Source organism: Lycium barbarum, chromosome 1 (assembly GCF_019175385.1).
Source record: "Lycium barbarum isolate Lr01 chromosome 1, ASM1917538v2, whole genome shotgun sequence".
In the NCBI taxonomy this organism is placed as follows: Eukaryota; Viridiplantae; Streptophyta; class Magnoliopsida; order Solanales; family Solanaceae; genus Lycium; species Lycium barbarum.
In genome coordinates, this window is record NC_083337.1 from 138,165,317 (window position 1) to 138,179,486 (window position 14,170).

Sequence of the window (14,170 nt, forward strand, 5' to 3'; positions counted from 1 at the left end):
CCGTGGCATCGAAATTCCCAACATAGGTCTCGTTGACCGAGTCAACCTCCGATGCCTTAGTTCCAATTTCCAACCCAAGTCCCAAAGTGCATCCGAGTGCATTGGGAATTGAACCAAATACACACACAAGTTCTATACGACCATCCGGACCTCTCGAAATCGACGAAATTTCGAAAAAGGTCCGCTTAACCAAAAGTCAACTTCGGGTCAACTATTTTTCACTTTAAGGCCATATTTCATAAAAGTTACCCGAATCCGATCTAGACACCTTGGGAAGCGTTCCAACGGTCCCTTCGGGTAAAAAATGAGCTAACCAATGCTCGAGAATTGGCAAAAATGCCAAAAAGACTATAATGACCAAACGGGTCGTTACAGATGCAAAGTCCGTTGCCGCAAAACCCAACTCCCGAAAGCCCAATGCAGTGGCATTCTGACAATATTCCATATCTAGACAATCTTCAAGGTTGTGCTGATGCCTTCGTCTTCACCAGAGAAGATGATCAATGTCGTCAAAAAATGTGAAAAAAATCGGCCGATCTTATAAAAGATGATTGCTACCTTGCAAAAGGGATGGTGTTCGGATAAAAAAAGGCATTGCAAAGGGAAGTCAAAAGTTATTGTTACAAGGAAATTAGGGAGTATAGGGTTGATGATTCAACCAGAAAAATATGGAGACTAGTTTGTAGAAGACAGTATCAAGGTTGCGCATGGATGCTTTGAGGAATTGTTAAGGTCGATGGTATGTGGGTTATCACAAAATTCCACAAACGTCACACTTGTGATATGGGAGAGAATCGAGCATATCATTTTAATTTAGATATAAATATGATTGCTCAAATGCTACATAAAGACGTTGCCGAAATCCCAAGGTAACCTATTCGACCTAGTTCATTATAATTCTTACATCAATTAAATTGTCATTGCTAAGTGTTGTTTGTTTAAACTTGTGCAGGATCCCCATCAAAGATTGCATTAGAAAAGTAAAGATAGTATATCAAAAAACAATAAGCAAGAGAAAGGGATATCTTGGGCGTAGGCGTGCGTTTGAGATGATTTATGGAAATTGGGAGGGCTCTTTCAAGACGTTGCCGAGGTATATGGCAGCTCTACAAAATTCAATGCTGGAACTGCTGTAGAGTGGAGGCTTCTGGCCGGTAATATTTTCAACTATGTGTTTTGGGCATTCAAGCCATCTATTGATGGATTAGCTCACTGCCGGCCAGTTATTTCCATAGATGGCACACATGTATATGGTGTATATGAAATCAAGCTACTGATTGCAGTAGGAATGAATGCCAATGGGTCGATATTCCCTCTTGCTTTCGCAATTGTCACTAACAAGAGCAACGACACATAGAGAATGTTTTTGACACATTTGAGGCAGCATATTATTAAGGATCGTATGGGCATATGCGTGCTGTCTGATCGACATCAAGGCATAATGCACTGCATGTCTACTTTGGAGGGGTGGCAGCCTTCCTTTGCTTACCATCACTATTGTTTAAGGCACATTAAGGCAAATTTTCAAATGAAGTTTGGAAACGACATACTCAACAAATTGATGTGGGCGGCTGCGATGGAGCATCAACAAAAAAAATGGCTTGGCAGGATGGAGACAATCAAGGAAGTGAATCCAGAAGCATATACTTGGTTGAAGAAAATTGAAGTTGAAAAATAGACATTACATGCTGATGAAGGCAGGAGATGGGGGATGCTTACAACAAACATCTCGGAGTCATTCAATGGTTTGCCGAATTTTGCTCGGGGACTACCCGTTACTGCAATGGTAAGAATGACTTTCATGCAAGTTGTTGAGCGGTTTGTGACGAGAACCAAGCAAGCCAGCGCCATGTTAGCAGAGGGTGGGAGATGGATGCCAAAACCTTAACAAATGATGGAGCATCACAAGAAAAAATATCAGCTGCACAAGATGACCGAGTATAGCCTGGCTAAACGTGTGTATGAAGTCAGAACAGGTTATTACTAGCGTAGGGGAGGAAACATACATACCATTTATGATGGCACGAGAACGTGCAGTTGTGGTAAGTGGCAAACATACCACATGCCGTGTTCTCATGTCGTCAAGTGTTTCGAGTCAATGGAAAAAACGGTATCAAGTTATGTGGCATCGGAATACAACATCAAAAGTTACGCTAAAGAATATGCCGGCCTCTTCTACCCACTTGGCGATCAAGTATATTGGCCAGACGAGCCATTTTCAATGGTTGCTAACAATGAGTATATCCGTAAAATTCGGGTTAACGCACGAACTCAGATTCACAATCAAATGGATGTCAATGATAGGACATACTCTCGCAGGTGCTCTACGTGTAAGGAGTTTGACCATGACAAGCGTTTGTGTAGCCTATGAGGCCGTGGTGGTGCAAGTACGTCTCGTAGTAGAAGAGCCTCATGTACTTGATGTATTGATTTAAATATTTAGTTATTGTAAATAATGATGTATTATTTGGTTATTGCAATGAATTATTTGAACCTCTCGTATTGGATGAATTATTTTTTAATATAATATTTTTATTTGTACATTCAAAAAAAAGTAATGCCTTGACTAAAAAATAGAACACCTAAAACAAAACCTTATAAAAGAAAAGACTTAAACCTAAAGATAACAAAATTCAAACAAACAGAACTTACTTCGGGGCACTTTACAACCCCTAAAACGATGATCCAAACGTTTAGGTAAACTTGATGTAATGAGCCGACATTATTATCCGCAAAAAAAAAAAGATATCAAGTTCTATATAAAATATTAATATTTCAGAGTTTTGAAACATGACCAATCTTGCGTCAAAGTATGAAAAAACGTGAATTTGAGAGCCTTAAAATTGTGTGGAAAAAAATACTACTCTTTTTTTTTTTTGTTGGGTAACTAACATTTTATTAATCACCAAAGGGGATAATTACAAAGCCATAGCAAGCTTAATCACAACTTGCTTTCTAAAAAGCAAAACTCAAAAGTTAATAGTACCTAGCACTAATCGTCTTCAAAATAAAGGGTGTTGCAACTTAGTTCTAGGTCCTAAAGGAGCTCTCATATTACACATCAAAGCAATCTCTTTGGCTATCTGATCCCATTGTCGACTTCTATTCTCAAATGTTCTCTGATTCCTCTCCTCCCATAGAGCATAGGTGTATTCTGCATATAGTATTCGAAACAGTTGGGCATTTTGGGATTTTTCTCTTGCATTAGCCACTGCCCATGTCAAATGGTGTTCCCAAGTAGTAGCAATATGAATTGTTTTGTTGATCCAATTGAGCAGTCTCTTCCATAATGTTTTGGTGAACTCGCAGAACACAAAAAGGTGATCTCTATTCTCCAGTTCCACTCTACATAACTTGCATTTTGTGTCCACCGTCATGTCCCAGCTAGTCAGCCTATCTATAGTAGCAAGCTTGTCCTGTAGTTGCATCCGCATAGCAAAAATAGCTCTTGGTCTGGCATTGTTAGCTATGATCAAGTATTTCCAGTCAACATGAGGTCGGGTGCCCAGCAACTTGAGATAAATCTGTCTTATAGTTAGCTCATTGTTGTCTAGCATTTGAGTCTACCCCAATGTCTCTCTAGCTGCAAATATTTTCTTGATCATCCAAGATGCTTGCTTCGGGACATGAGCATTATACACCTGATCAAACTTAATGTAAAAAGCATGAATCCAACTAATCCACAATTTGTCAGTTTTGTGGGCTAGGTCCCAACACGTTTTGGCAACTGCAGCTCTATTCCACAGCTTGATATTGGTAATATTAAGTCCTCCCACTGACTTAGGCAAACAAGTACTATCCCAGGCTACTAAGGCCCTTTTAGAGATAGTGTTAGTACCAGACCAAGTAAAGCTTCTACAATAGGAGTCAATAAGCTTTAGAACCTTAGAAGGGATAACAAACAGTTGGGACCAGTAAGCTTGAATCCCAAATAGCACAGTCTGGACCAATTGGATTCTCCCAGCATAAGTCAACTTCTTAGCAGTCCAATTAGAAATTCTAGAATGATTTTGTCTATCAGAGGCGTCCACTGTAAGATTGACAATTTTTTTGTGGATAGTGGGATGCCCAAGTATTTGAAAGGCAACTCCCTATATCCAAATCCAAATTGTTGCAAAATATTCTACTTAACAGTGTCAGAAACCCCACCAAAATAGATTGAACTTTTCCCAGAGTTAGCCTGTAGACCAGAAGCTTGAGAGAATTTCTGGAAGCATTTGTGGATAGCAATCACTGAGTGAAGATCACCCCTGGCAAACATGAGAAGATCATCTGCGAAGCATAGGTGGGAAATATTTAGTTTGGCACATTTGGGATGATATTTGAATGCTTTGATCTCCTTAAGTTCCCCAAGGCATCTTCTTAGATACTCCATAGCTATAGCAAACAAATAAGAGGAGATATGACCCCCTTGTCTAAGCCCTTTAGCTGCATCAAGTGGAGTTGTGGTTTCCTCGTTCACCATTATAATGTAATTAACTGTATGTACACATTCTAGCAACCACTGTATGAATTTCCTTGGGAAACATAAGCCTTCCAAGACTTGTTCCAAAAACACCCATTCAACAGAGTCATATGTTTTCTGAAGATCTATTTTAATCATGCACCTTGGTGAGATATGCTTTCTAGTATAGGCTTTGACAAGTTCAGTAGCTAGAATGATATTGTCAGCAATTTTCCTCCCTGGGATGAAACCAGATTGATCTTCATTGATGATAGAATGCATGATATGTTGCATTCGAGAACCTAGGATTTTAGTTATGATCTTGTAGAGGATAGTGCAACATGTGATGGGTCTGTACTCTTTAATATTCAATGAGCTGGCTGTTTTGGGTATAAGAGTAAGCACTGTGCAATTCACTGGCCTATACAGCTTACCAGTTCTGAAGAATTGCCTGACAGCATCTTGAACACCCTTCCCAATAATATTCCAAGATTTCTTGTAAAAATGAGCATTGAAGTCATCAATCCCTGGTGCTTTATCATCCCCAATACTATTTAAAGCTTCAATGATGTCTTCATCCGTTACTTCTCTACACAATTAAACTCCCTGATCATATGTAAGGAGAGGTCCTTTCTTGATGGTGAGTATATCAATAGCTGGTAAGGCTGGAGAACTTGACCCCATTAATGATTTATAAAAAGTTGTCACTTCCTCCTTAATAGCTTCTGGATCAGTAAGTTTTTGTCCAGCCAGTGAAGTAAGTTCAAGTATGAATTTCTTTGAAGTTCTATCTTTGCACATAGCTGAGAAGTACTTGTTATTCGCATCCCCTAGCTTTATCCACCTTGCTCTAGATTTTTGTCTAAGAGCACTTTCCTCAATATTAGACCATTTCTCAATGTCTTGCATCAGTTGTCTCTCTTTGATGAGAAAAGTATCTGTATAATTTCTAGAAAGCTTGTCTTGTATGTTATGAAGTTCCTGCCTAGCCAGATCAAGTTTGGCAGTAGTAGTCTTAAATTCTTCAACTCAGGCTTTAGTCTCCTGAGTTTGTTCCAAATGTTTGCCATCTTCCCTTTAGTACCTTGTTTCTGCCAAACATTTGATACCAGTTAAGGGAATCTACTATGGTCAGCCCATATGTTGAAAAATTTAAATGGAGGCTTGATGGTCCACTTGACATCCTCAAGTTTTAACAACATTGGAGAGTGGTCAGACAAGTTGGGAAGGTCATAATTAGTTGCCACATGTCCCCATTTCATCATCCAGTCCATATTGCCAAAAACTCTATCTATTCGACTGCAAATTCTGTCAGCACCCATTTGTTTATTAGACCAGGTGTAATAGTTCCCCTTCCAAGGTAGTTCACTCAAGTTGAGTGAGTGAACACAATCAGTGAAGTCTTTAATCTCAGCCCCATTCACTAGAGCCCCAAACACTCTATCATTAGGGTGCAAAACAACATTAAAATCCCTAGCAACTATCCAAGGCTTATCAGCGGTCTGCCCAATATCCATCAATTCAGCCCATAAACCTTTCCTGGTATCTAGAGAATTGAAAGCATAAATAGCAGTAAACAGACAAGTAATATGGTCAGAGATCCAGTAACAAGGCAGTGCACTGATTAGGATGTAGCTCTAATGTGAGAAACATTGTAAAAATTTGGATCCCATACTATCCAAATTCTCCCATTAACAGCCTGTTGATAATTCTTTAGCGATCCCCAACCACGAAGTATATTAGCTAATACCTTAGGAGCTTTATGACTCTTGACTCTAGTTTCTAATAATGCAACAAGTTTGGTATGTTTATTCCTCAGAAACAACTTCAACTCTTTCTGTTTATGCCACTTATTTATCCCTCTTACATTCCATATTAACCGGCCCATTAAATGGATTTTGAGGGGCCCCCTTTATCAGGAGGGTGATGCACTTGTCCTCTGTTTCCACTTACTACCACATCAAATCCATTTTTGCTTGGCCAGAACCTTAACTCAGGGAAGTTGGACAAATACTACTCTTTGCGCACTAAATTAGTGCGCAATAGGCAAAACTACAAAATTGCAGTTTGGTCTTATTGCGCACTAATTTAGTGCACAAAGGTTAGTTCGGTCACTTTTTTTTGGGGGGGTATTTTGATACCTTTCATCACATTTTGGGTCATTTAAGTTGCAGACTCCATAAATTGCATTTCTTACTTTTGAAACAACATTAAAAGAATCTAGAACTTATGATTCTCATCCATGATGGACCCAACCAAGGTAAAAGTTGAAAAAGCAACAAAAATGATTCCATATTCCATTCAACAAAATTAATGAGAATCACTTTGTAGAAATATGGAAGTAGAAGCACATTAAAGATGTGGAAGAATGCATGGGCTTCCCCGAAAGAGCGAAGAACTAATTTCTTATGATCAGTTATAATATAATTTGTAGTGGATTATAATACTAAATATTCCGGAAAAAGTAGGATATGACATGCACTTTAGTATCAAGCTAACAAAATTAGCGAACGTGTTTTTAAAAGATATCACCAAAATGTTGTTCTTACACGCTAACCCAAATTTTTGTATCTAACTACTCATTAGAGAATAATTTAGAAATCTAGAGGAACGTATTTTTCACAATTTTTTTTCTTCATAAAAAGCATTTTCTTCCATGTCAAACGCATCCAAGCAAGTTCTTTTTCGCTATATGTAATCATATTTTTCTCATAATATTCTTTTTACCTATTTTGCCATCGTCAATTTTTCTAATTTTCAAATTTATAATAAGACCAATAAATGGTATGTTGATATTTACATGTTTAATTTATCGTTTAAGGGAAAGAGGAATAGATTCTCAATTTATTAGTAAAGAGTATTTGAGATTAATTATTAGCTATAAATAAAAGAACTGGGGGATCCCCCACGAATATGATCGTAATAAATAAATAAATAATGGAGGATATTAAAAGGAAATTAATGAAAAAAATATACGTAAAAACTTTAGAATAAAGAGCATTTAGAGAGTTGTCCCATCTTGCTTTAATTAAAAAAGGTTAAAGGGTTCTCACATTCCGTCTCCACTCGGCTAGTTGCCAATCTGCCATCATTACTTTACTATTGAATAGAAAATGTTATTGACTTCTTGTTATAAGATACCAAAACTAAAACAAAAGCAACTACTTAAGAGCAAAAGGAAAGGAATAATTTGAACTCAACAGAATTACAGAATTTGTGAAGACAATTAATGACTTGATACATAACTAGTGAGCGCAGTCGAGTAAAACATTATTGAAATGATCAATAGGCCAATTATGAATTCAAATTATATATATTAAGAAAACACTTGTAAACAACATACAATTAAGATGATTCAAGGAGTGTTAAAATTCTACAACTCTACTTTAGTAATTGAAAAGCTGAGCATTTGTTTCTTTTGATAAGTGAAAAGCTTAACATAGTTCCAACAGATGCATAACATATTGACTTACAATTAGGAAAAGACTGATTTACAATTAGGAAAAGAACATGTGTTTGTTTAAGAAAACATATTCCAAATATGAATCTATGAATTTCAAGGACTCCACAAGCTTGTTTGCAGAAATCTGTTTGAAGACATCTTTCAGTCACTTCCCGCAAAACAGAAGATTATTCTTTTAAGCATATTTTTTATTATGTATTACTCATATATTGACATTCTAAATCCCTTATTGGGAATGCTCTTCGTCTAAATAAATTTTTAGGAGTAATAGTACATTATAATCAACTGATATTGCAAAAGTCCAGCCAACTATCCAAATTCAATGAAATAATTAATGTCAATCACTAACAAATATTAATAAATAGAAAATAATGTATTCTTTTTTAGAATATCACTCCTAAAAGCTAAAAAGTGAAGAAACATTCCATTCATAAAAAAACTAAATCGATTACTTTTAAGTTTTTTATCCGCCTTGATTTCTTCGAATTTTTCGTTGGCTGTCGCTCCGTAAACATCACCATCCTTCATAATTTCTTTTATTATACGCTTTTCATCGGTCCTTATTCACAATTTTAAAACGTGTCTTCTTGAGTCTCTCTTAACTTCTGATCCTAGATTATTAAATATAATATACATGTCCAAAAATAAAAAGGACAAACTCAATTCTTTGAATTAATTATATAGACATAAATGAAAGAACCCCATAAGGTAGTATCATAACTTACACATTTAAATTTTGGGGGTTATAGCGATAAAATGCATGAAAATTATGAGTAATATTAAATATAAAAATTTTGGAGATGAAAGAAAAAAGAGTTATGGAAAATATTAAGTGTAGTAATTATGGAGAGAAGTGTGTATGTTATATTATGAAGGTAAATATTTTAAAATAAAACAAATGAAAATATATATAGAGAAAAGTAAAAAATAAAAAAAGGAAGAAAAAGATATGACTTAAGAGAGACAGAGAGATGCTTATATATATAATTTCATAAGTAACATAGATATGTATCGAAGCTTTATTCACGTAATTTGTTACATGATATATATTATAGGTTACCGATGCCACCTATGTTGCCTTATGTTTACGTAACATAAGGAAAGAGAATATATGAAATAGGAAATAAAATATATTTAGTCCGTAAAAAATATATAGGAAATTGGTTTCAGAGTTCCGCTAAACCTTTTTTTGTTGTGGCTTTTAAACAACTGATGTATTCTTCGCTTTGATTTTTCATTCTAAGTAGTTTCTCGTCACGTGAGTTGCACGTGTATGTCAAATCATGTATGTAATACATAGCTTTATAAAATAGTATTATTAATGTTTGAGTAAATAATTATACCTGAAAGAAAAAAAAGTACAAATCGTCTGAACCTATGAAGATGAACAATCAATGTTTAAGATACATGTGATTATTTTAAGTGTATCTCAGCTTATACTTTTTTAATAGAGAATATTCCCAGTATCTATTCCTTTCATCTGTTTCGATTCTCTGTCATGACCAAAATTCTTGTTATTCGAGTTTATATTCCTACTGAAAGTGTAACAAAAAGTTGGTGCTTTATTTATCGTCATTGCAAAACATAAAAAGACAAGAAATTGCCTTTAAACAAATTTGAACAGATAAACACCAATCTTTACAAATAGATAATCAATTTATATTATAACGAATAGTAACTCCATTACGAATAAAACCTATCCATGCATAGAATGTTTTTTTTTCCCACTCGGTGTCCGGTATTCGCATTAGAGCCCGACTAAATCCGGATTCGCCCTGAGAGTACATTGTTAGGCGGGGGGGGGGGGGGGGGATAAATCGGTTCCGAATCAAGGGGACTTGAATCCGAGACCTCTGATTAAGGATGAAGAAGTAACTTATAACTCCACCACAACCCTCGTTGGACATACACAAAATGTTGAAAAAGGATCAAAGTTTGTTTAAAAGAAATTTTGCTTGACATCTCATGAAAAACTGATCCACCACCCATATGCACACACAAAACAAATAAATATTTTACTAATTTTAATTATTTTCAATTTTTTGTCTATTCAATAATTATCTCATAATTAAATAATCTCTTTTATTAACAAATAATTGGCAAAATATAGTTTAATGGAATAATAAAATCACTTTTTAAATTAAACATACCGATCAACTATAATTAAATCCCCAATTAGGTGTATAAATCATTTAAACATATCTTGGATAGAAATTAACTCAGTCGTATTCTCGAGTTTGCATGCTTCATTTTCTATTATTGCATCCTTAGTATTAAAAATTTTCCAAAGTCTATCTCTACATAATTATAACTTTTAACTTCAAAAGAATTCTGTTGCAAGACTATCCTATGTCTGTGTTTCAGAATTCCACTTTCGTTGAAAAACTATTATAAAGATGCGTACACAATTGATGAAGAACACCATATAAAGATGTTATCGAAGTATTAGAGCAAGGTCTTATATTTATTTTAGCTGGTATTTAGAATTGCTTTTATATCCTATAATAATCTAAAGAACTTCATTCCAAATATTATATGCCACAGGGTAACGGCCAGCAAACTCTCTCCCCCCCCCCCCCCCCCCCCCCCTTTTTTTCCATTAAAATTGAAGAGATGCGTTACATTTATATCCAAAGGTTGAAGAACTTCCCTTATTTTTGCTGCCTCAACTTTCGCAAACAGAACCATCTTTGCTTTTTATAGTTTTTAACTAGAAAAATAATTACATGGCTTATATATGTGTGTGTCCAGCTTTCGCATTCTGTGGGTCCATTAGAATAACATCTAAATTTTTATCTATTCAAATGTTATATTGCTTAGAATTGTCAAATACAACGAAAAAGAAGCATTAAAAACCAAAAGGAAAAAAGCCTTGCATAATATATAGATAGACACTTTCGCTTGGTCTCAACTGACAATTAAGTATTCCAACTTTTAGAATGCACATCTAAACCTCAACTCGTCCTTATTGTGTCTCATGGACTCGATGCAGACATGACGCATAAATTTTAAAGGTGTCTAGACGATCATTTTGTAAGTTGGAGTGTTCAACTGACACGGTGAATATGAGTTGAGATGTCTAGATGTGCATTTTCAAAGTTAGAGTGTTTAATTGCTAGTTGAGGTCAAATAAAGATGTTTATCTACCTCATTACCTGTTACTAATTTCTCAACTTGTTCATCGGCCATTCCCCTGCATCAAATGCAAACTCGACCTAAGTCTGGTATTTCTAAGCCAAAGAAACAATTTTCTTTGAGTGCTGATATCCATGAACAAGAACCTTCAAGCTTTTCTCAAGCTGTGAAAAATCCAAAGTGGCATCAAGCAATTGCAGATGAATTTAATGCTCTTTTGGAAAATAAAACTCGGCTCCTTGTTTCTTTTATCCCTAACATGAATTTAGTCCGTTGTAAATGGGTCTATCGCATAAAATATAATTCAGATGAGTCTATTGAGTGATACAAGGCACGTCTTCTAGCACAAGGTTTCCATCAGAATCCTAGCATCGATTATCATGAGATGTGTAGCCCTGTTATTCATGCAACAACTGTGAGAATTGTTCTTTCCCTTGCTGTCTCTTTATCTTGGCAAATTCGTCAGTTGGATGTTAAAAATGCATTTTTGCACGGGGTTCTTATTGAGGAGGTCTACATGAAGCAGCCTCCAAGTTTTATTCATCCCGACTATCCTACTCATGTTTGCAAGCTAACCAAACCCATCTATGGGTTAAAACGAGCTCCTAGGGCTTGGTTTCATCGCTTCAGTGCATTTCTTATTTCTCATGAGTTTATTTGCCGCAAATCTGATAGTTCGCATTCTGTTGCTTATTAGAATAGAAAATCTAATTTTTTTCTCTTCAATTTCTATGTGGCTTAGAATTGTCAAATACAATGAAAACTCAGTGACAACAAAAAAGAAGGAAAAAAAGATAAAGATGTAACATAATTCTCTATTGAATCTGATAAAATACATATAAATTGAAGAATATAATTAGATCTCACAATGTACTACAATTTTGGTCCAAGCCTGTTGAAACTTCATGAAAATATTTGCACCCGGTGACGATAACATGGAAAAAAAAATCTTTCAAACTGTTTGAACCCATTGGCTTTACATCTATTGTATTTCCGACATCGTTATTCTTTGGAACATAACAAATTGTATTCATGACGTGCCCAATCTAAACACTTATGTTTAGTTTTGTGAATCAATCGATCGGAATTTGCAAATACTAAAATTTATTACTCCGTATTTGAAATACTGGTAAAATATTGAGAAACATATTTCAGAAGTATTTCCAAATAAGGATTTTCACTAAGAAAATTTTACCAACATTTTTCTCATGTGAAATTTTGTTGTGTCATAAGTAAGTGCATGCAATATCCAAATACATTTTTACATCTTCAATATAAAGATACTCTTTTCTTTCACCTTCAACCAAATATTGGCCTAATTGCTAATACATTATTAGATTTAAAAATTAATCGGGTTAAAAATAACTTAGGGAGTTTTTTATGCCATAAACTCCTTCCATCCCAATTTATATGAAGGTTGATCAGTTTGGGGAGTCAAACAACTCTTTCTTTGACTATAATTTTCTCCAACTCTTTTCATATATTGTGAATTATTAATTATGTAGATTTATAGTATTTTTTACATAGTTTCCAAATATGTAAATTTTATTATAAAATATTAGAAGAATCTATGTTTAAATTGAGTCAAATAAAAAACTGTTTGACTCCCCAAACTGATCAACCTTCATGTAAATTGGGACGGGGGAGTAATGTTTAACGTTCTGTAGAATAAAAAACACTCAATGTTACAAAAAAAAAAAAAAAAAACTCTAATAAACATATAAGAGCAGATTATATATTGTATAGCTATATGTCACCCTAGCTAATTAGAAGGGAAATGAGCATCTCTGCTCTTAAAGGTAATTTTTTTGTCATTATTGGATAAATCATTGTTATTTGTGATATACAGAAGCACGACATGAAATAAAACTTACATGGCCAAATTATTCATCTTTTCTTCTTTAAGTAGATGAAGTTGAGTCCCAAAAATCAAATACGATTAATTGTTGCTTTTCTCTTGGTATCCTACAGACTTGAATTCGTGGGAATTCATTCTCCAATAATTGTGCTAAGTAGTTTGAAGAGAAAAGACACCACCTTAATTTGAATTGACACCAGGAAGTAAATGGGAAAAAATTGAACCGAAGGGTTGTGAGTTGTGACTATTGAGTAGGCGTCAGTTTTTAAATTTAGAAATAGAATATTTAGTTTAATAGAAGGGTATTTAAGTAATTTGACTTTTAAGTTCAGGGGTTCATGCTTTTAATATAGTATAGATATAGATATCGCTAAAAATATATTGGAAATTGGTTTTAGAGTTCCCCTATACCTTTTTTTGTTGTGGCTTTTAAGCAACTAATGTATTCTTCGTTTTGATTTTTCATTCTAATGACGCCCCCTCGCCCAATCTACTCCTCCATATTTATACTACAAAAGTCTAAAAATCTGCTTCTTTCCCTAATATTTACTTTTACCATTTCAAAACATCAACACTTTTGACAACTGAGAGAAAGACTACACAGTAAATCAATAGAAAGAAGGAAAAGAATAGATCAGTTGCAACGACAGAAAGTGTGAAACTAAAATAAAAATGAGACTCACCAAATTTTTGTGTGAAATCTCAATTTCTAACATTTTCTTGCGGTCCGGCTCTTTCACGAACTCCGTGCATAGCAGTTCTTTGTTTTCATATTTGACGAGGGAGGCAAAGACTCACAATCAACGCAATACCAAATCTACCACAGAAATAATTTGCAAAAATTTTAAGTTTGTGAGATGTGAATATGGAGAAAAGATAAAAATGTAGGATAAATAGGTTTGAAGGTGATCATTTATAGGTATGATGCTTATATTAATTTGTAACTGATGTAAAATTGAAGAGGTAAAATAATAATTGTAATAAAGATTTAATTTGCCAATAAGCTATCTTTTCCGTTAATAACGTTTAAGTTACTAAGCCTTATCTCTGTGCTCCAAATTCTTAAGCCTTTATTAGTGTATATTAATATACTCCTTTTTTAATACCATAATTCAATGGGCACTTAAATACAGAAAATAGAAGGGAAAGTCAGCTTACTTCTTTTGCATATTAGGAACAAAAAAGCAAGGAAAATGAAGAAAAAATGTCAAAAAAAAGGAGAAAGGATAAATAGGAATGGTGGCCAGAGAAAGGTGTCACATCATCTTGT

General features: G+C 34.6%; 1 protein-coding gene across 1 annotated transcript; it reads right to left on the reverse strand.

Annotated features, from left to right (window-relative positions):
- Positions 1-3,002: 3,002 nt before the first annotated feature.
- LOC132614883 (uncharacterized) lies at positions 3,003-3,557 on the reverse strand. The gene has a single exon (XM_060329436.1). The coding sequence runs from the start codon at positions 3,555-3,557 to the stop codon at positions 3,003-3,005; it is 555 nt and encodes a 184-aa protein (XP_060185419.1).
- Between the last annotated feature and the right edge of the window lie 10,613 nt (positions 3,558-14,170).

Excerpts from the sequence above, each read along its gene's own strand:
- LOC132614883 (XM_060329436.1), bottom strand. The coding sequence starts at position 3,557 with ATGCTAGACAACAATGAGCTAACTATAAGACAGATTTATCTCAAGTTG.